Source organism: Salvelinus namaycush, chromosome 1 (genome assembly GCF_016432855.1).
Source record: "Salvelinus namaycush isolate Seneca chromosome 1, SaNama_1.0, whole genome shotgun sequence".
In the NCBI taxonomy this organism is placed as follows: Eukaryota; Metazoa; Chordata; class Actinopteri; order Salmoniformes; family Salmonidae; genus Salvelinus; species Salvelinus namaycush.
In genome coordinates, this window is record NC_052307.1 from 3954347 (window position 1) to 3976991 (window position 22645).

General features: G+C 46.1%; 1 protein-coding gene across 1 annotated transcript in view; it reads right to left on the reverse strand.

Annotated features, from left to right (window-relative positions):
- The window catches only part of top3b (DNA topoisomerase III beta), a 38909-nt gene extending 24090 nt beyond the window's left edge, over window positions 1-14819 (reverse strand). The window contains exons 1-5 of the mRNA XM_039018028.1: window positions 14552-14819; window positions 11605-11736; window positions 11374-11480; window positions 10989-11063; window positions 9235-9431 (exon numbers count right to left, since the gene is read on the reverse strand). Coding sequence (XP_038873956.1) covers window positions 9235-9431; window positions 10989-11063; window positions 11374-11480; window positions 11605-11736; window positions 14552-14621 — 581 coding nt within the window. The 5' untranslated portion in view covers window positions 14622-14819. The remainder of the gene's footprint in view (window positions 1-9234; window positions 9432-10988; window positions 11064-11373; window positions 11481-11604; window positions 11737-14551) is intronic.
- Window positions 14820-22645: the final 7826 nt, after the last annotated feature.

Consider the following 22645-nt stretch of genomic DNA (forward strand, 5'->3'; position numbering starts at 1 on the left):
TTGTGTAGGGTTGTGTAGGGTTGTGTAGTGTAGTGTAGTGTAGGGTTGTGTAGTGTGTAGGGTAGTGTAGGGTTGTGTAGTGTAGTGTAGGGTTGTGTAGTGTAGTGTAGGGTTGTGTAGTGTAGGGTTGTGTAGGGTAGTGTAGGGTTGTGTAGGGTAGTGTAGGGTTGTGTAGGGTAGTGTAGGGTTGTGTAGGGTAGTGTAGGGTAGTGTAGTGTGTAGGGTAGTGTAGGGTAGTGTAGGGTAGTGTAGGGTTGTGTAGTGTAGGGTTGTGTAGGGTTGTGTAGTGTAGTGTAGTGTAGGGTTGTGTAGTGTAGGGTTGTGTAGTGTGTAGGGTAGTGTAGGGTAGTGTAGGGTAGTGTAGGGTTGTGTAGTGTAGGGTTGTGTAGGGTAGGGTTGTGTAGTGTAGGGTTGTGTAGTGTGTAGGGTAGTGTAGGGTAGTGTAGGGTAGTGTAGGGTTGTGTAGTGTAGGGTTGTGTAGGGTTGTGTAGTGTAGTGTAGTGTAGGGTTGTGTAGGGTAGGGTTGTGTAGTGTGTAGGGTAGTGTAGGGTAGTGTAGTGTAGTGTAGGGTTGTGTAGTGTGTAGTGTAGTGTAGTGTAGGGTTGTGTAGGGTTGTGTAGGGTAGGGTTGTGTAGTGTAGGGTTGTGTAGAGTGGTGTAGTGTGTAGTGTAGGGTTGTGTTGGGTAGTGTAGGGTTGTGTAGGGTTGTGTAGTGTGTAGGGTTGTGTAGGGTTGTGTAGGGTAGTGTAGGGTTGTGTAGGGTTGTGTAGTGTGTAGGGTAGGGTTGTGTTGGGTAGTGTAGGGTTGTGTAGGGTTGTGTAGGGTTGTGTAGGGTTGTGTAGGGTTGTGTAGGGTAGTGTAGAGTAGTGTAGTGTAGGGTAGTGTAGGGTTGTGTAGGGTAGTGTAGGGTAGTGTAGGGTAGTGTAGGGTTGTGTAGGGTAGTGTAGGGTAGTGTAGGGTAGTGTAGGGTTGTGTAGGGTTGTGTAGTGTGTAGGGTTGTGTAGGGTTGTGTAGTGTAGTGTAGTGTAGGGTTGTGTAGGGTAGTGTAGGGTAGTGTAGGGTAGTGTAGGGTTGTGTAGGGTTGTGTAGTGTGTAGGGTTGTGTAGGGTAGTGTAGGGTAGTGTAGGGTTGTGTAGGGTTGTGTAGTGTGTAGGGTTGTGTAGGGTTGTGTAGTGTAGTGTAGGGTTGTGTAGGGTAGTGTAGGGTAGTGTAGGGTTGTGTAGGGTTGTGTAGGGTTGTGTAGTGTGTAGGGTTGTGTAGGGTTGTGTAGGGTAGTGTAGGGTAGTGTAGGGTTGTGTAGGGTAGTGTAGGGTTGTGTAGTGTAGGGTTGTGTAGTGTTGTGTTGTGTAGTGTAGGGTTGTGTAGGGTTGTGTAGTGTGTAGGGTTGTGTAGGGTAGTGTAGTGTAGTGTAGGGTTGTGTAGGGTTGTGTAGTGTGTAGGGTTGTGTAGGGTTGTGTAGTGTAGTGTAGGGTTGTGTAGGGTTGTGTAGTGTGTAGGGTTGTGTAGGGTTGTGTAGTGTGTAGGGTTGTGTAGGGTTGTGTAGTGTAGTGTAGGGTTGTGTAGGGTTGTGTAGTGTGTAGGGTTGTGTAGTGTAGTGTAGGGTTGTGTAGGGTTGTGTAGGGTTGTGTAGGGTAGTGTAGGGTAGTGTAGTGTAGGGTTGTGTAGGGTAGTGTAGTGTAGGGTTGTGTAGGGTTGTGTAGTGTGTAGGGTTGTGTAGGGTTGTGTAGTGTAGTGTAGGGTTGTGTAGGGTAGTGTAGGGTTGTGTAGGGTAGTGTAGTGTAGGGTTGTGTAGGGTAGTGTAGGGTTGTGTAGGGTAGTGTAGTGTAGGGTTGTGTAGGGTTGTGTAGTGTGTAGGGTTGTGTAGGGTTGTGTAGTGTAGTGTAGGGTTGTGTAGGGTAGTGTAGTGTAGTGTAGGGTTGTGTAGGGTTGTGTAGGGTAGTGTAGTGTAGGGTTGTGTAGGGTAGTGTAGGGTTGTGTAGGGTAGTGTAGTGTAGGGTTGTGTAGGGTTGTGTAGGGTTGTGTAGTGTAGGGTTGTGTAGGGTAGTGTAGGGTTGTGTAGGGTAGTGTAGTGTAGGGTTGTGTAGGGTTGTGTAGTGTGTAGGGTTGTGTAGGGTTGTGTAGTGTAGTGTAGGGTTGTGTAGGGTAGTGTAGTGTAGTGTAGGGTTGTGTAGGGTTGTGTAGGGTAGGGTTGTGTAGGGTTGTGTAGGGTTGTGTAGTGTAGTGTAGGGTTGTGTAGGGTTGTGTAGTGTGTAGGGTTGTGTAGGGTTGTGTAGTGTAGGGTTGTGTAGGGTTGTGTAGGGTAGTGTAGGGTAGTGTAGTGTAGGGTTGTGTAGGGTAGTGTAGTGTAGGGTAGTGTAGGGTTGTGTAGGGTTGTGTAGGGTTGTGTAGGGTAGTGTAGGGTTGTGTAGGGTAGTGTAGGGTTGTGTAGGGTTGTGTAGTGTGTAGGGTTGTGTAGGGTTGTGTAGTGTAGTGTAGGGTTGTGTAGGGTTGTGTAGTGTGTAGGGTTGTGTAGGGTTGTGTAGTGTAGTGTAGGGTTGTGTAGGGTTGTGTAGTGTGTAGGGTTGTGTAGGGTTGTGTAGTGTAGTGTAGGGTTGTGTAGGGTTGTGTAGTGTGTAGGGTAGTGTAGGGTAGTGTAGGGTTGTGTAGGGTAGTGTAGTGTAGGGTTGTGTAGGGTAGTGTAGGGTTGTGTAGGGTAGTGTAGTGTAGGGTAGTGTAGGGTTGTGTAGGGTTGTGTAGGGTTGTGTAGGGTTGTGTAGGGTAGTGTAGGGTTGTGTAGGGTTGTGTAGTGTGTAGGGTTGTGTAGGGTTGTGTAGTGTAGTGTAGGGTTGTGTAGGGTAGTGTAGGGTTGTGTAGTGTAGTGTAGGGTTGTGTAGGGTTGTGTAGTGTGTAGGGTTGTGTAGGGTTGTGTAGTGTAGTGTAGGGTTGTGTAGGGTAGTGTAGGGTTGTGTAGTGTAGTGTAGGGTTGTGTAGGGTTGTGTAGTGTGTAGGGTAGTGTAGGGTTGTGTAGGGTAGTGTAGTGTGTAGGGTTGTGTAGGGTAGTGTAGGGTTGTGTAGGGTAGTGTAGGGTAGTGTAGGGTAGTGTAGTGTAGGGTTGTGTAGGGTAGTGTAGGGTTGTGTAGGGTTGTGTAGGGTTGTGTAGGGTAGTGTAGTGTAGGGTTGTGTAGGGTAGTGTAGGGTTGTGTAGGGTTGTGTAGTGTGTAGGGTTGTGTAGGGTTGTGTAGGGTTGTGTAGGGTTGTGTAGTGTAGTGTAGGGTTGTGTAGGGTTGTGTAGGGTTGTGTAGGGTTGTGTAGTGTAGTGTAGGGTTGTGTAGGGTTGTGTAGTGTGTAGGGTTGTGTAGGGTTGTGTAGGGTTGTGTAGTGTAGTGTAGGGTTGTGTAGGGTTGTGTAGGGTTGTGTAGTGTAGTGTAGGGTTGTGTAGGGTTGTGTAGTGTGTAGGGTAGTGTAGGGTTGTGTAGGGTTGTGTAGTGTAGTGTAGGGTTGTGTAGGGTTGTGTAGTGTGTAGGGTTGTGTAGGGTTGTGTAGTGTAGTGTAGTGTAGGGTTGTGTAGGGTAGTGTAGGGTTGTGTAGTGTAGGGTTGTGTAGGGTTGTGTAGGGTTGTGTAGTGTGTAGGGTTGTGTAGGGTTGTGTAGTGTGTAGGGTTGTGTAGGGTTGTGTAGTGTAGTGTAGTGTAGGGTTGTGTAGGGTTGTGTAGTGTAGTGTAGGGTTGTGTAGGGTTGTGTAGGGTAGTGTAGTGTAGGGTTGTGTAGGGTAGTGTAGGGTTGTGTAGGGTAGTGTAGGGTTGTGTAGGGTTGTGTAGGGTAGGGTTGTGTAGGGTAGTGTAGGGTTGTGTAGGGTAGTGTAGGGTAGTGTAGGGTTGTGTAGGGTAGTGTAGGGTTGTGTAGGGTTGTGTAGGGTTGTGTAGGGTTGTGTAGGGTAGTGTAGGGTTGTGTAGGGTAGTGTAGGGTAGTGTAGGGTAGTGTAGGGTTGTGTAGTGTGTAGGGTTGTGTAGGGTTGTGTAGTGTGTAGGGTTGTGTAGGGTTGTGTAGTGTGTAGGGTAGTGTAGGGTTGTGTAGTGTGTAGGGTAGTGTAGGGTTGTGTAGGGTAGTGTAGGGTTGTGTAGGGTTGTGTAGGGTAGTGTAGGGTTGTGTAGGGTTGTGTAGGGTTGTGTAGGGTAGTGTAGGGTTGTGTAGGGTTGTGTAGTGTAGGGTAGTGTAGGGTTGTGTAGGGTAGTGTAGGGTTGTGTAGGGTTGTGTAGGGTTGTGTAGTGTAGTGTAGGGTTGTGTAGGGTTGTGTAGGGTTGTGTAGGGTTGTGTAGTGTAGTGTAGGGTTGTGTAGGGTTGTGTAGGGTTGTGTAGGGTTGTGTAGGGTTGTGTAGTGTAGGGTTGTGTAGGGTAGTGTAGGGTAGTGTAGGGTTGTGTAGGGTTGTGTAGGGTTGTGTAGGGTTGTGTAGGGTAGGGTTGTGTAGTGTTGTGTAGGGTTGTGTAGTGTAGGGTTGTGTAGTGTAGTGTAGGGTAGTGTAGGGTTGTGTAGGGTTGTGTAGGGTAGTGTAGGGTAGTGTAGGGTTGTGTAGTGTAGGGTAGTGTAGGGTAGGGTTGTGTAGGGTAGTGTAGGGTAGTGTAGGGTAGTGTAGGGTAGTGTAGGGTAGTGTAGGGTTGTGTAGTGTAGGGTAGTGTAGGGTAGGGTTGTGTAGGGTTGTGTAGGGTTGTGTAGGGTAGTGTAGTGTAGTGTAGGGTTGTGTAGGGTTGTGTAGTGTGTAGGGTTGTGTAGGGTTGTGTAGTGTAGTGTAGGGTTGTGTAGGGTTGTGTAGTGTGTAGGGTTGTGTAGGGTTGTGTAGTGTGTAGGGTTGTGTAGGGTTGTGTAGTGTAGTGTAGGGTTGTGTAGGGTTGTGTAGTGTGTAGGGTTGTGTAGTGTAGTGTAGGGTTGTGTAGGGTTGTGTAGTGTGTAGTGTAGTGTAGGCTTGTGTAGGGTTGTGTAGGGTTGTGTAGGGTAGTGTAGGGTAGTGTAGTGTAGGGTTGTGTAGGGTAGTGTAGTGTAGGGTTGTGTAGGGTTGTGTAGTGTGTAGGGTTGTGTAGGGTTGTGTAGTGTAGTGTAGGGTTGTGTAGGGTAGTGTAGGGTTGTGTAGGGTAGTGTAGTGTAGGGTTGTGTAGGGTAGTGTAGGGTTGTGTAGGGTAGTGTAGTGTAGGGTTGTGTAGGGTAGTGTAGGGTAGTGTAGGGTTGTGTAGGGTTGTGTAGGGTTGTGTAGGGTTGTGTAGGGTTGTGTAGGGTAGGGTTGTGTAGTGTTGTGTAGGGTTGTGTAGTGTAGGGTTGTGTAGTGTAGTGTAGGGTAGTGTAGGGTTGTGTAGGGTTGTGTAGGGTTGTGTAGGGTAGTGTAGGGTAGTGTAGGGTTGTGTAGTGTAGGGTAGTGTAGGGTAGGGTTGTGTAGGGTTGTGTAGGGTAGTGTAGGGTAGTGTAGGGTAGTGTAGGGTAGTGTAGGGTAGTGTAGGGTTGTGTAGTGTAGGGTAGTGTAGGGTAGGGTTGTGTAGGGTTGTGTAGGGTTGTGTAGGGTAGTGTAGTGTAGTGTAGGGTTGTGTAGGGTTGTGTAGTGTGTAGGGTTGTGTAGGGTTGTGTAGTGTAGTGTAGGGTTGTGTAGGGTTGTGTAGTGTGTAGGGTTGTGTAGGGTTGTGTAGTGTGTAGGGTTGTGTAGGGTTGTGTAGTGTAGTGTAGGGTTGTGTAGGGTTGTGTAGTGTGTAGGGTTGTGTAGTGTAGTGTAGGGTTGTGTAGGGTTGTGTAGTGTGTAGTGTAGTGTAGGGTTGTGTAGGGTTGTGTAGGGTTGTGTAGGGTAGTGTAGGGTAGTGTAGTGTAGGGTTGTGTAGGGTAGTGTAGTGTAGGGTTGTGTAGGGTTGTGTAGTGTGTAGGGTTGTGTAGGGTTGTGTAGTGTAGTGTAGGGTTGTGTAGGGTAGTGTAGGGTTGTGTAGGGTAGTGTAGTGTAGGGTTGTGTAGGGTAGTGTAGGGTTGTGTAGGGTAGTGTAGTGTAGGGTTGTGTAGGGTTGTGTAGTGTGTAGGGTTGTGTAGGGTTGTGTAGTGTAGGGTTGTGTAGGGTAGTGTAGTGTAGTGTAGGGTTGTGTAGGGTTGTGTAGGGTAGTGTAGTGTAGGGTTGTGTAGGGTTGTGTAGGGTAGTGTAGTGTAGGGTTGTGTAGGGTTGTGTAGGGTTGTGTAGTGTAGGGTTGTGTAGGGTAGTGTAGGGTTGTGTAGGGTAGTGTAGTGTAGGGTTGTGTAGGGTTGTGTAGTGTGTAGGGTTGTGTAGGGTTGTGTAGTGTAGGGTTGTGTAGGGTAGTGTAGTGTAGTGTAGGGTTGTGTAGGGTTGTGTAGGGTAGGGTTGTGTAGGGTTGTGTAGGGTTGTGTAGTGTAGTGTAGGGTTGTGTAGGGTTGTGTAGTGTGTAGGGTTGTGTAGGGTTGTGTAGTGTAGGGTTGTGTAGGGTTGTGTAGGGTAGTGTAGGGTAGTGTAGTGTAGGGTTGTGTAGGGTAGTGTAGTGTAGGGTAGTGTAGGGTTGTGTAGGGTTGTGTAGGGTAGTGTAGGGTTGTGTAGGGTAGTGTAGGGTTGTGTAGTGTGTAGGGTTGTGTAGGGTTGTGTAGTGTAGTGTAGGGTTGTGTAGGGTTGTGTAGTGTGTAGGGTTGTGTAGGGTTGTGTAGTGTAGTGTAGGGTTGTGTAGGGTTGTGTAGTGTGTAGGGTTGTGTAGGGTTGTGTAGTGTAGTGTAGGGTTGTGTAGGGTTGTGTAGTGTGTAGGGTAGTGTAGGGTAGTGTAGGGTTGTGTAGGGTAGTGTAGTGTAGGGTTGTGTAGGGTAGTGTAGGGTTGTGTAGGGTAGTGTAGTGTAGGGTAGTGTAGGGTTGTGTAGGGTTGTGTAGGGTTGTGTAGGGTTGTGTAGGGTAGTGTAGGGTTGTGTAGGGTTGTGTAGTGTGTAGGGTTGTGTAGGGTTGTGTAGTGTAGTGTAGGGTTGTGTAGGGTAGTGTAGGGTTGTGTAGTGTAGTGTAGGGTTGTGTAGGGTTGTGTAGTGTGTAGGGTTGTGTAGGGTTGTGTAGTGTAGTGTAGGGTTGTGTAGGGTAGTGTAGGGTTGTGTAGTGTAGTGTAGGGTTGTGTAGGGTTGTGTAGTGTGTAGGGTAGTGTAGGGTTGTGTAGGGTAGTGTAGTGTGTAGGGTTGTGTAGGGTAGTGTAGGGTTGTGTAGGGTAGTGTAGGGTAGTGTAGGGTTGTGTAGGGTAGTGTAGGGTAGTGTAGTGTAGGGTTGTGTAGGGTAGTGTAGGGTTGTGTAGGGTTGTGTAGGGTTGTGTAGGGTAGTGTAGTGTAGGGTTGTGTAGGGTAGTGTAGGGTTGTGTAGGGTTGTGTAGTGTGTAGGGTTGTGTAGGGTTGTGTAGGGTTGTGTAGGGTTGTGTAGTGTAGTGTAGGGTTGTGTAGGGTTGTGTAGGGTTGTGTAGGGTTGTGTAGTGTAGTGTAGGGTTGTGTAGGGTTGTGTAGGGTTGTGTAGTGTAGTGTAGGGTTGTGTAGGGTTGTGTAGTGTGTAGGGTAGTGTAGGGTTGTGTAGGGTTGTGTAGTGTAGTGTAGGGTTGTGTAGGGTTGTGTAGTGTGTAGGGTTGTGTAGGGTTGTGTAGTGTAGTGTAGTGTAGGGTTGTGTAGGGTAGTGTAGGGTTGTGTAGTGTAGGGTTGTGTAGGGTTGTGTAGGGTTGTGTAGTGTGTAGGGTTGTGTAGGGTTGTGTAGTGTGTAGGGTTGTGTAGGGTTGTGTAGTGTAGTGTAGTGTAGTGTAGGGTTGTGTAGGGTTGTGTAGTGTAGTGTAGGGTTGTGTAGGGTTGTGTAGGGTAGTGTAGTGTAGGGTTGTGTAGGGTAGTGTAGGGTTGTGTAGGGTAGTGTAGGGTTGTGTAGGGTTGTGTAGGGTAGGGTTGTGTAGGGTAGTGTAGGGTTGTGTAGGGTAGTGTAGGGTAGTGTAGGGTTGTGTAGGGTAGTGTAGGGTTGTGTAGGGTTGTGTAGGGTTGTGTAGGGTTGTGTAGGGTAGTGTAGGGTTGTGTAGGGTAGTGTAGGGTAGTGTAGGGTAGTGTAGGGTAGTGTAGGGTAGTGTAGGGTAGTGTAGGGTTGTGTAGTGTGTAGGGTTGTGTAGGGTTGTGTAGTGTGTAGGGTTGTGTAGGGTTGTGTAGTGTGTAGGGTAGTGTAGGGTTGTGTAGGGTTGTGTAGTGTGTAGGGTAGTGTAGGGTTGTGTAGGGTAGTGTAGGGTTGTGTAGGGTTGTGTAGGGTAGTGTAGGGTTGTGTAGGGTTGTGTAGGGTTGTGTAGGGTAGTGTAGGGTTGTGTAGGGTTGTGTAGTGTAGGGTAGTGTAGGGTTGTGTAGGGTTGTGTAGGGTTGTGTAGGGTTGTGTAGTGTAGTGTAGGGTTGTGTAGGGTTGTGTAGGGTTGTGTAGTGTAGTGTAGGGTTGTGTAGGGTTGTGTAGGGTTGTGTAGGGTTGTGTAGGGTTGTGTAGGGTTGTGTAGTGTAGGGTTGTGTAGGGTAGTGTAGGGTAGTGTAGGGTTGTGTAGGGTTGTGTAGGGTTGTGTAGGGTTGTGTAGGGTAGGGTTGTGTAGTGTTGTGTAGGGTTGTGTAGTGTAGGGTTGTGTAGTGTAGTGTAGGGTAGTGTAGGGTTGTGTAGGGTTGTGTAGGGTTGTGTAGGGTAGTGTAGGGTAGTGTAGGGTTGTGTAGTGTAGGGTAGTGTAGGGTAGGGTTGTGTAGGGTTGTGTAGGGTAGTGTAGGGTAGTGTAGGGTAGTGTAGGGTAGTGTAGGGTTGTGTAGTGTAGGGTAGTGTAGGGTAGGGTTGTGTAGGGTTGTGTAGGGTTGTGTAGGGTAGTGTAGGGTAGTGTAGGGTAGGGTTGTGTAGGGTTGTGTAGGGTAGTGTAGGGTAGTGTAGGGTAGTGTAGGGTAGTGTAGAGTAGTGTAGGGTAGTGTAGAGTAGTGTAGGGTTGTGTAGAGTAGTGTAGGGTAGTGTTGAGTAGTGTAGGGTTGTGTAGAGTAGTGTAGGGTAGTGTAGGGTAGTGTAGAGTAGTGTAGGGTTGTGTAGAGTAGTGTAGGGTAGTGTAGAGTAGTGTAGGGTTGTGTAGAGTAGTGTAGGGTAGTGTAGGGTAGTGTAGGGTAGTGTAGAGTAGTGTAGGGTTGTGTAGAGTAGTGTAGGGTAGTGTTGTGTATGGTAGTGTACCAGGTGAAGGCCATCTCTCACTGTATATATGTCATGTTGGAATGGGGTGTGTTGTAGGGTCGTGTAGTGTACCGGGTGAATGCACAGCCAATGCGCAGGTCCAGCTCCTGCCGGGCGTCTACGGACAGAGCCTCGTTACGGTTGGGCTCTCCCAGCTTGTTCATGGCCGCCCAGATGTCCGTGTCGGTGATGGAGCTGAACTTGGCTCGGTAGACGGTCCGTTCACTGCCATACGGACGGTTCATCACCGGCTCAATGGCGTCCAGGACCTGGGAAAGTAACAACTTTGTAATAACTTTTATGAATAAACATTAATAAACACTGTCCAACCTAGAGAGAGGATTAAGACCAGCAGTTGAGAGGGTGGGGTAAGACCTGCAGCAAGGAGAGGGTGGGTTAAGACCAGTAGTGGAGAGGGTGGGGTAAGACCAGTAGAGGAGAGGGTGGGTTAAGACCAGTAGAGGAGAGGGTGGGTTAAGACCAGTAGAGGAGAGGGTGGGTTAAGACCAGTAGAGGAGAGGGTGGGGTAAGACCAGTAGAGGAGAGGGCGGGTTAAGACCAGCAGTGGAGAGGGCGGGGTAAGACCAGTAGAGGAGAGGGCGGGTTAAGACCAGTAGAGGAGAGGGTGGGGTAAGACCAGTAGAGGAGAGGGTGGGGTAAGACCAGTAGAGGAGAGGGCGGGTTAAGACCAGTAGAGGAGAGGGCGGGTTAAGACCAGTAGAGGAGAGGGCGGGTTAAGACCAGCAAGGAGAGGGCGGGGTAAGACCAGTAGAGGAGAGGGCGGGTTAAGACCAGCAAGGAGAGGGTGGGGTAAGACCAGCAAGGAGAGGGCGGGGTAAGACCTGCAGCAAGGAGAGGGTGGGGTAAGACCAGTAGAGGAGAGGGCGGGTTAAGACCAGCAGTGGAGAGGGCGGGGTAAGACCAGTAGTGGAGAGGGTGGGGTAAGACCAGTAGAGGAGAGGGCGGGTTAAGACCAGTAGAGGAGAGGGTGGGGTAAGACCAGTAGAGGAGAGGGCGGGTTAAGACCAGCAGTGGAGAGGGCGGGGTAAGACCAGTAGTGGAGAGGGTGGGGTAAGACCAGTAGAGGAGAGGGTGGGGTAAGACCAGTAGAGGAGAGGGTGGGGTAAGACCAGTAGAGGAGAGGGCGGGTTAAGACCAGTAGAGGAGAGGGCGGGTTAAGACCAGTAGAGGAGAGGGCGGGTTAAGACCAGCAAGGAGAGGGCGGGGTAAGACCAGTAGTGGAGAGGGTGGGTTAAGACCAGCAAGGAGAGGGTGGGTTAAGACCAGCAGTGGAGAGGGTGGGTTAAGACCAGTAGAGGGTGGGTTAAGACCAGCAGTGGCTGTAGTGAGAATATGTTTTATACATTTTTTACTGCCTTTTCTCCCCAATTTCGTGATATCTAATTGGTAGTTACAGTCTTGTCCCATCGCTGCAACTCCCCTGCGGACTCGGGAGAGGCGAAGGTCGAGAGCCATGCCAAGCCGCACTGCTCGCTTCACACGGAAGGCAGCCGCACCAATGTGTCAGAGGAAACAATGTACAACTGGCGACCGTGTCAGCGTGCATGCGCCCGGCCCGCCACAAGGAGTCGCTAGAGCGCGACGGGACAAGGACATCCCAACCGACAAAACCCTCCCCTAACCCGAACGACGCTGGGCCATAATTGTGCGTCGACTCATGAGTCTCCCGGTCGCGGCCGGCTATGACACAGCCCGGGATCGAACCCGGATCTGTAGTGACGCGTCTAGCACTGCAGTGCCTTAGACCGCCGAGCCACTCGGAAGGCCCTGCTGTAGTGAGAACGTAACGTTGAATTGGGATTTACCTCAAAGCAGATGTTCTCTCCCTCTTTGTCGCAGTCCAACCACAGAACCACATAGTCACATCCTTTGCCTTCAACCTGGAGAAAGATAGTGACAGAAATATTTATTTTACAAAGGAGACCAATCAACTGATATAGAGGGAGGGGTTGGAACAGCTACATGAACGATAGACCAATCAACTGATATAGAGGGAGGGGTTGGAAGAGCTACATGAACGATGGACCAATCAACTGATATAGAAGGAGGGGTTGGAAGAGCTACATGAACGATGGACCAATCAACTGATATAGAGGGAGGGGTTGGAACAGCTACATGAACGATTGACAGGAAAATGACCCTGTTCCAAATGTCCAAACCCTTCAGATGTGACTAGAGACACAGACGAACCTGAAGGAACTTGACCATGTTGAGTTTGGGGTTGGCTTCCTTCTTCTCGGTAGGGGCTTTAGTGAAGAGTTCAGCTGGATCCACCTTGTCCCAGTTATTATACTTCCCTGGAGAGAGGAGAGGGGGACAGAACAGGCACAGAGTTATCAACTTATCACACCAAGATTTGAGACACAGATTGAATTTAGCCTAAAGGATTTAGCCTAAAATCAACAACAACAAAAAACCTACCTATGAAATCCAGACTCATCACGTGCCCACACACCGACGTCATCTTAAAGCGCACGCTCTGGCCTGAGAAGGTGCCCATGTACTCGTGGACCGAACATGCTCCGTTGAGACCTTTACGACTGGAGCAGCTGCCTGGGTTAAGAAGAGAAACAAGAGGAGTTAAACCTGGATCCATGGCGTCTCCTAAATGGCACACTATTCCCTATTGGTTGGCACTATATAGTGTTAGGGTTCCATTTGGGACACACACACACACACACACACACACACACACACACACACACACACACACACACACACACGAGTCAACATTGTTAACTATATACTCTGAACCATTTGACGAAAAGAACCAACAGCGGAACATACAAAATCCATCCTTCGATTCATTAGAATGAGGAAATAGTGGGACTTGGAAGGTGGTAATTCTACCAAACTATCCGAGACTACCCTTGTTAAAAGACCTTTTGAAGAACCATCTGGCCTACATGTGACAAGATGTGAAATGGAAAAGCTACCTAGCTGACTTGCCATGGTCAAACTAATCAAATATTTTTGTAGAAATGTCACGACTTATTGAAAATACAGATTCAAACTATTTCGGGAGGTTATTTTACACAACAATAAAAAACAGAACGTAATAGCATGATTCAACTCTTATAAAAAAGTATATCAAGGCTAAACCATAGCGGAAACTCCAATGCCCTTCCCCTGACCCTGTCATGGGGCTCAAACTACCTGAGCTAAACGCTATGTCGTGACGAAGTAAAGTTAATGATATGCCTCTCTCAAGGCTGAATGCTAATGTCGGTACATGCACGGTAAAGACCATGGTAATGAGAGACACAAGAAGCCAGTGACTGAGTGACCCCCCCTTTCTACCCATCACTAGCTGTGACGCTGACCCCCACCACCCTTACAATCCCAGGTGCATAAATACATCCCTGGATCGAGACGATGGACATCAGCTCTGAACGAACCAAAGGGTACCAAGAGCAGCAGCAGCCGAGACAGAAATCTACAGAAACCCACAGCACAGCCGAGACAGAAACAGACTCCAGAATCGGAAGCCAGAACTCACTCCAGAACTCAACATGCAACAGCTCCAGGTGAGATACAGAGAGATCCGTAACAACAGAAGCTGTAACTAGTCAGTGGTACTCTCCAGGTGAGATACAAAGAGATCCATAACAACAGAAGCTGTAACTAGCCAGTGGTACTCTCCAGGTGATGTATGATCAGGGGCTAGGGACTAGAGCTACCCTTCACTATGACTGCTCTTGAATCTCATTGGCTATTATAATGCTGTGAGGCATAATGTAAAGACTCACTATGTGCTTTGATTTAGTATTTTCCTACTTGACTGTTGCTATTAGACTCATTCTTATAGCAAGAGTATGAGCTACAGTGCTACTGAGTGATCGGCTGAGGATTTTTTTAATGGAAGGTCAAACCGTCAAATGAATTGTTCGTTTGAGTTTTCTTCAAGAATGGTTTTATGGTACAGGAGTTGAATGTAGCTAGGAATTTTCTGACATTTGGACAAATGTCTTTTAACAGTTTAAAGCTGGTAAAAAAAAAGTTATGTAATTTAAGCTAAGGCTAGTTGTTGTCTTTAGTAGCACAGATGTAATGTTACATGGTGTTTTATATACACTTCAGCTGCCAGTAGCCTAATGACAGGACATTATATCATTAAACCAGAGACAGTATATCCCTGGGTTTAACAATGATATTCAACCCCCTTGTGTTGTGTTTTCTGTGTTCAGCTCCAACTCAACATCGATACTCAAAACTCTGTGTTTTCCCCCTGTGTGTGTTTTCCTATGCAGCACCTGCGTCTGCTACTCCTGTGCTTGCTGGCCATGCGTCAGTGCCTGTGTGTGCCCCTGGGTGGCCAGTGTGTGGACGAGAGCTTCTGCACTAGCAGCTTGCAGGAGTACCACGCACAGCTAGTCAGCCTGCCCAACCATCTTAACGAACGCAGTGTAGCCGCCTGGAACTACGTGTGAGTACCTTTACTGGACGGATGGATTGGAAGAATGTATTAGACTATTCAAATGCATGTACAGCCACACACTTATGAGTGCTAATCACCATTGCAGCCTTGGATACTAGGCTTCTGAGACTGTGTGCAATGCATGTTTCCTTTCTAGGGTATTTTTTTCTTCCTTCAATTGTGGCTTGGTTCCGAGTCTGACAATCTTGTATTTCTCTTCCTCCTTCCAGGGAAAAAATTGACTTGAACCGGGTGCCTCCGGTCCTTTATGAAGCCAACTGCCTTGAAAGCCACTCCTGTAAGGGTATGGACAGCACCCTCAGTCTAGAGTCCATCCCCATCACCCTCAGGATGCCCGTGCTGAGGAAAAACCCCCGCTGTTCCTCCTTCTCCCTGGAGTTCGAGCCCATCAATATAGCCTGTATATGCGCCACTTCCAGACAAAGCGGATTTCTAACTGATCGATTCTAAAATAAAGTATTTATTTATTTTGGCTATAAATGTTGAGGCTAGAAATTAGATTGACTGTGTGTTTTGAATGTTTTTTGTTTTCTTGACAGAAGGGTAAAGATTACTATTATTATTATTGTTGTTATTGTTGACATCACTCAGTACAAGTTCCAACTCATGTTAACGTTAGTTGTTTGCCACAATGACATCGAAAATGTATTGGTCATTAGTCAAGAAGAAGTAAATTGTTCCCTTATCATCTGCTAAAAGCTTAAAACAGTAAATAAACTCATTTTACAGCACCAAAAACACGTGTTTCTCTGTTGCTCTACATGGGGTTAATCATATTAGATAAGGAGTTACTCACAAGATGAACGATAACTAACGTTTCTGCTGCTGGCTTTTCCCTGGTACATGGTTATTGATTCCTAGCTTGCTAGGTGTTTACAATAAGGAAGCTAGCTAGTTGCTTTAACATAGTAAACATTAGAGATCACTTACCTTTAGATAGGATTTTGGCAATTGACTGAGCCAACGACGGCTTCTCCGCTACCATCAAAACTGTCTTCATGACTGGAAACAGCACAGCGACACTAAGTTAGCTAGCCGGCTGAGAACAAATAGCTGCTATTTACACAATGTAAAAAACAAAATTATATTTAGATGTGATTATAAGTTCTAAGAAGCATAAGTGCCACGGAAAAGCTAATTATCAAGTTAGTGGCTAACACAAAAGAAACACAATGCCGCCATGACAGTTTCTAGATGCTCTTCCGGTTGAAAGTGTAACTTAACCGGAAGTAGACACGACATACTGGTAAATTGATTATCGGCTTGGTATGGGTCTACAGAGCTGCAAGCTCTCACGCATTGGCCGTGAGACACACGCATTTGACCCTATTCTCGCACTCACACGGCACACCTCTTATATCTCACGCATTGAAAAGTACTGCTTTTATTTTTCTAATGAGTCCGTTGTATAGTCAGTGCGTTAACTTTTTAACTGTGCTCCAAAACGTTTTGAAGTAGGCGCATCTGCGACTGCAATTTAACATCATGAGCGTAACCTCTTATCATTGTCTTTTATTTGTATATTGTTTTATTGTTGTTATTATTAACAACAAATCAATACAAAGGTACATGGGGGAACACAAGTATATTTAAAGAATATACAAAGGACAATTTTGCTAGAGAGTATAATATCACATGACACAAGGAAGGGACATACACGCATTTATACTTCTATAACAGCTTTTTTGTTGGTAAAGTATTTAATTGTCTTAAAATGTAGTTACATTTATTTTGTAAGGTAAGATAATGTGGTGTTTTGTTTGTAAATGTACATTTGTGAATATGTAATTTGGCCCCCAAAAATTATGAAATTAATTACATACAATTTTCAACTAATATCTAAGTAAAATATCCAATCAGCATATCTCTTGTTTTAATTTTTTTACTTCTTCATATAGTGGTTGGCAGGATAATATTTATGAATCATTTTTAAATAAACTTACTTCATTTTGTTAATAAGTAGTGTGTGGCAACATCTTAACTTTTTTCTCAACAGATATTATCAATAAAACCATTCCAATAAGGCAGTGGTTACCAAAATGTTTATAGTCCCGTACCCCTTCAAACATTCCACCTCCAGCTGTACCCGCTCTAGCACCAGGGTCAGCGCACTCTCTAATGTTTATAGTCCCGTACCCCTTCAAACATTCCACCTCCAGCTGTACCCCCTCTAGCACCAGGGTCAGCGCACTCTCTAATGTTTATAGTCCCGTACCCCTTCAAACATTCCACCTCCAGCTGTACCCCCTTTAGCACCAGGGTCAGCGCACTCTCTGTTTATAGTCCTGTACCCCTCTAGCACCAGGGTCAACGCACTCTCTAATGTTGTTTTTGGCCATCATTGTATGCTTGCCACACACACACATTATATGATACATTAATTAAACATAAGAATGAGTTTTTGTCACAATCCGGCTCGTGGGAAGTGACAAAGCGCTCTTATAGGACCAGGGCACAAATAATAATACAATAATAATCAATAATTTTGCTCTTTATTTAACCATCTTACATATAAAGCCTTATATGTTTATAGAAAATTGTGAATAACTCACCACAGGTTAATGAGAAGGGTGTGCTTGAAAGGATGCACATAACTCTGAAATGTTGGGCTGTATTGGAGGGAGTCTCAGTCTTAAATCATTTTCCACACAGTCTGTGCCTGTATTTACTTTTCATGCTAGTGAGGGCTGAGAATCCACTCTCACACAGGTACGTGGTTGCAAAGGGCATCAGTGTCTAACATGCTTACCACACCCTACATTACTCATGTATATACTGTACTCTAGACCATCTTCTGCCTCTTGCCTATGCCGTTCGGCCATCATTCATTCATATATTTTTATGTACATATTCTTATTTATTCATTCTTTTACACGTGTGTGTATAAGGTAGTTGTTGTGGAATTGTTAGGGTAGATTACTTGTTAGATATTACTGCATGGTCAGAACTAGAAGCACAAGCATTTCGCTACACTCGCATTAACATCTGCTAACAATGTGTATGTGACAAACACATTTGATTTGATTTGAAAGGGATAAGGAATCCAGTTGTTTGTGTCATCCGTTTTGGGAAAGTACCTGCGTAATTGCGCACCCAACGTCTTCGCTATATAACATTTGACATTGTCCATAAGCTTGATCACATTTGCACACCAAAAAATCATACAATGACGGAAAGACCTGTTTGTTGTCCTTGGTAATGCAGCCAGAGAAGAGCTCCAACTTCTTAATCATAGCCTCAATTTAGTTGCGGAGAGTCCCTGTAATCCTAGATTCAGATCATTCAGATGACAAAAAACATCACCCAGATAGGCCAGTCGTGTGAGAAACTCGTCATCATGCAAGCGGTCAAACAAGTGAAAATTATGGTCAGTAAAGAAAACTTTAAGCTCGTCTCTCAATTAAAAAACGTGTCAATACTTTGCCCTTTGATAACCAGTGCACTTCTGTATGTTGTAAAAGCGTTACATGGTCGCTGCCCATATCATTGCATAGTGCAGAAAATACACAAGAGTTCAGGGGGCCTTGCTTTAACAAAGTTAACCGTTTTCACTGTAGTGTCCAAAACGTCTTTCAAGCTGTTAGGCATTCCCTTGGCAGCACGAGCCTCTCGGTGGATGCTGCATTGTAGCCAAGTGGCGTCGGGGGCAACTGCTTGCACGCGCGTTACCACTCTACTATGTCTCCCTGTCATAGCTTTTGAGCCATCAGTACAGATACCAACACATCTTGACCACCAAAGTCCATTTGATATCACAAAGCTGTCCAGTACTTTAAAGATATCCTCTCTTTTTGTCCTGGTTTCCAGTGGTTTGCAGAAGAGGATGTCTTTCTTAATTGATCCCCCATTAACATAACGGACATATACCAGGAGCTGTGCCAGGCCCGCCACGTCTGTTGACTCATCCAGCTGTAACCCATAGAATTCACTGGCTTGTATACGAAGCAGTAATTGTTTCAAAACATCTCCTGCCGGATGTGCTACCTGTCCCAGACCTGCTGTTTTCAACTCTCTAAGACAGCAGGAGCGGTAGAGATACTCTGAATGATCGGCTATGAAAAGCCAACTGACATTTACTCCTGAGATGCTGACCTGTTGCACGCTCGACAACCACTGTGATTATTATTATTTGACCATGCTGGTCATCTATGAAAATTTGAACATCTTGGCCATGTTCTGTTATAATCTCCACCCGGCACAGCCAGAAGAGGACTGGCCACCCCTCATAGCCTGGTTCCTCTCTAGGTTTCTTCCTAGGTTCTGGCCTTTCTAGGGAGTTTTTCCTAGCCACCGTGCTTCTACACCTGCATTGCTTGCTGTTTGGGGTTTTAGGCTGGGTTTCTGTACAGCACTTTGTGACATCAGCTGATGTAAGAAGGGCTATATAAATACATTTGATTGATTGATTGCCACGTCACTGATACGTCGTGAAACAGTGTTGTTTGATGAAGGCATTGTCTATATCGTTTTTTTTGGCCTATTCCCCCAGCATTTTCACAGCCATATCCGCGGCAGCAGGAAGAATTAAGTCCTCCACAATAGTATGGGGCTTGATTGTTCTAGCCACTCGGTAGCTCACCATATAAGACGCTTCTAGCCCCTTCTTATTAATGGTATCTGTTGCTTTTATACATGTCTTACTACTTGAAAGTCGTCTTTATTCTCGCTCAAAAAACTCCTGTGGCTTATTTTTCAAATGGGCACGTTTTGTTTCTAAATGTTTGTGCAAGAGTGAAGGTTTCATTGAGTTGTGAGACAGTACTTTTGCACATATAACACACAGTGGATGAGGAAAGGCACGACTCCCAATATAAGTGAACCTAAAAATCAATGTAGTTCTCATCAAATTTGCGCCTCTTCGATGGTCCAACGTCCCTGTCTGTTGTTCGGTGCTTTCCCGGGTAAGGGGGCAGTAGCTCTTCGGCTCCATCAGATTGACAACTGTCAGTGTTCATGCTAGCTGGCCTAACAACAAATGTAGAATTGCTGATGCTAGCATTGGATGTATTCGTGTAAGCAGAATAACTTGTGTCGTTGACAGATGCAGGTGTAGTACTGCTGGTAGTAGCAGTCCTACCAGTAGAGCTGGTATGTGTCTCTATGGACACGAGACTTACTTTTTTAAACCATTTATCAATTTTCGAGCAAACGGAATGAGCAGCAGCTGCGTTTGTCTACATACGGACCGTTAGTGGAATTCCCGCGAGAGAGTAACGGTTAACGTGATTGTATGTTCATTATTTGACTAGGCTAGCTGTATTTGACATTGTGTTGTTATTTCGCTGAACATTAAATGGTTGAATTTTATTTTTGGTAGTAAAATGAGGCTCCTCAGGCGAGAAAAAAACCTCACCCAAATGTATAGCCCTGTTGGAAAATATAAATGGACTGTTTAAAAATGTGAAATTATCCCCCAAGGTTTATATTTATTTTTATGTGAATCACATTTTTATTTGGCGTACCCCAGTTTGGGAATACCTGCAATAAGGCATGACATAAAGTATAGATACAACATCCTGTTGTAACAAGGCTCGTATTGTTGTTGAATGCACTAAAAGAAAAACAAATCTTTCCTACTGATGAGTCAACGGGGGTTATCTGTAGGTATGTGTTGAGACGTTCCTGGCTTGCTACAGCACTGTGAACCACGTCACATTGAAGCATACGATTGGTCTAGTTGTGTATGGGATCAAGGGGATTGGATGCATTTTACTAAAGAAAAAAACACTCAAGATAAGAGAGGCGCTGAATAGAGAGCGAGAACATTCTCTGCTGAGTTTAACAAAAACATATATATATATTTTTTTTTAATGCAACCTATATTTAACTAGGCAAGTCAGTTAAGAACAAATTCTTATTTACAATGACAGCCTATCCCGGACGACGCTGGACCAATTGTAAGTGGCCCCATGGGCCTCCCAACCACGACCGGATGTGATGCAGCCTAGATTCGAACCAGGTACTGCATGTGGAAACATGAAACATCGTCTCTCACGCACACATGGACTGGAAGAGAGTATTCAGGATATTATAGCCGCCACACACACACACACATACACACACACACACAAAAACAAATAACATAGACTACCCACAGGGTACACACTGGTTGAAATTACATTGAACGTGTAATAGACGTTGAATTGACGTTTGTGCCCAGTGGGTAATGATTAAAAGACCAAAATTACAAAAGGAAAACATTATAATCATCCAGAGGTAGCTTCTAGCAGACAAACAGTGTAATACGTCACAGCAGTTTAGCGGCAGACGGACCCGAGAGACCAGGGGCTAGAGGATAAGTGGCATCTATTGTGATGGACATTTAGCGATGCATTATAAACGAGACCACAGCGATAGTCAGGTTGGAATATATCAATTGAAGAATCAGGAATGATATGCTGAATGGATGGGTTGGTGGGTTTAGCGGGTGAATGAATGATTGAAATTAATGAAAAATGTAAATGATTTAGAACGTAGGGCCGACCAGAAAATGGTTGGAAACATATTATATTCTGTGTCACCAATGTGGAGAGCCGTAAAGGGAAGAGTAGAAAAGTTTATACCACATTAAGGACCACTTAATTAACCTCTTAAAGGCTGTTTTATCAGTCACTACTGGCAACGCCCCCCTACTTTCTTGAGCATCTGTTGAAGAAAATAAGGGAGATACAGCGCCTTCTGAAAGTTTTCATACCCCTTGACTTTTTCCACATTTTGTTAGGTTACAGCCTTATTATAAAATTGATTAATTAGTTTTTCCCCCCTCATCAATCTACACACAATACCCCATAATGACAAAGCAAAAACAAGTTTTTAGAATATTTGCTAATTTATAAATAAATAAAATATAAAACTGAAATATCACATTTACATAAGTATTCAGACCCTTTACTTAGTGCTTTGTTGAAGCACATTTGGCAGCAATTACAGCCTTGAGTCTTCTTGGGTATGATGCTACAAGCTTGGCACACCTGTATTTGGGGAGTTTCTCCCATTCTTCTCTGCAGATCCTCTCATGTTCTGTCAGGTTGGATGGGGAGCGTTGCTGCACTATTTTCAGGTCTCTCCAGAGATGTTTGATTGGGTTCAAGTCCGGGCTCTGGCTGGGTCACTCAAGGACATTCAGAGACTTGTCCCGAAGCCACTCCAGCGCTGTCTTGGCTGTGTGCTTAGGGTTGTTGTCCTGTTGGAAGGTGAACCTTCGCACCAGTCTGAGGTCCTGAGCGCTCTGGAGCAGGTTTTCATCAAGGATCTCTCTGTACTTTGCTCCGTTCATCTTTACCTCGATCCTGACTAGTCTCCCAGTCCCTGCTTCTGAAAAACATCCTCACAGCATGATGCTGCCATCAACATGCTTCACCGTAGGGATGGTGCCAGGCTTCCTCCAGACGTGACGCTTGACATTCAGGCCAAAGAGTTCAGTCTTGGTTTCATCAGACCAGAGAATCTTATTTCTCATGGTCTGAGAGTCTTTAGGTGCCTTTTGGCGAACTCCAAGCAGGCTGTCATGTGCCTTTTACTGAGGAGTGGCTTCCATCTGGTCACTCTACCATAAATGCCTGATTGGTGGAATGCTGCAGAGATGGTTGTCCTTCTGGAAGGTTCTCCCATCTCCACAGAGGAAGTCTGGTGCTCTGTCTGAGTTACCATTGGGTTCTTGGTGACCTACCTGTCCAAGGCCCTTCTCCACAGATTGCTCAGTTTAGCTGGGCGGCCAGCTCAAGGAAGAGTCTTAGTGGTTCCAAACTTCTTCCATTTAAGAATGAAGGAGGCCACTGTGTTCTTGGGGACCTTCAATGCTGCAGAAATGTTCTGGTACCCTTCCCCAGATCTGTTACTCGACACAATCCTGTCTCAGAGCTCTATGGACAATTCCTCTGACCTCATGGCTTGGTTTTTGCTATCACATGCACTTTCAACTGTGGGACCTAAATGTGATTTGCAAATATTTGCTTTGTCATTATGGGGTATTGTGTGTAGATTGATGAGGGGAAACAAACAATTGAATCAATTTTAGAATAAGGCTGTAACGTAACAAAACGTGTAAAAAGTCAAGGGGTCCTGAATACTTTCGAAATGCACTGTAATTCAGGGTGCAATTTTCTCTTATGGCCAGTAGATGGCACAAGAGGCTATCACAAATGTTTTGATGCTCTTCATTCTGATTCTACTCACCATGGAACAGGCAGGTGGTGACAGTGGTGTCCCCATAGAGATCCTATTAAATTACTAACTCCTAATCCTATGGGTACCTCAGTTTCAAGAGGCCTCGCAAGGTCTAATCAACAACAATAAAAAAGCCTAAGTAAACATCTTCATTTTACTGTTCATGTATTTTAATACGCTGTTTATTTTAGAGAAATAAAACGGTATTACTGGCAGTTAGCCATATTGATGTCAACTGTTTCCCGTCTTCCTGCTTGGTGACACTTCAGTCCTGAGAGTTGGGGGTGGAGGGGTTACGGGGGAGAAGATGGAGAGTTGGGGGTGGAGGGGTCACAGGTGAGAAGGTGGAGAGTTGGGGGTGGGGGGGTCACAGGAGAGTTGGGGGGGGGGGCATTTGGGACGAGAAGTGGGCGAAATGGGGGTTGAGGGGTGGGAGGGGGTGACTGGAGGGGGGAAGGGGGTGAGGGGAGGGGGGGGTGACTGGATCTTTTTGTAGGGTGGAGGGGGGGTAGCTGGATCTTTTGTGGGTGGAGGGGGGGTAGCTGGATCTTTTTGTAGGATGATGGGGTGGAGGGGGGGTAGCTGGATCTTTCTGTAGGGTGATGGGGTGGAGGGGGGTAGCTGGTTCTTTCTGTAGGGTGATGGGGTGGAGGGGGGGTAGCTCGATCTTTCTGTAGGGTGATGGGGTGGAGGGGGGGTAGCTGGATCTTTTTGTAGGGTGATGGGGTGGAGGGGGGGTAGCTGGATCTTTCTGTAGGGTGATGGGGTGGAGGGGGGGTAGCTGGATCTTTCTGTAGGGTGATGGGGTGGAGGGGGGTTAGATGGATCTTTCTGTAGGGTGATAGAGGGTGGAGGGGG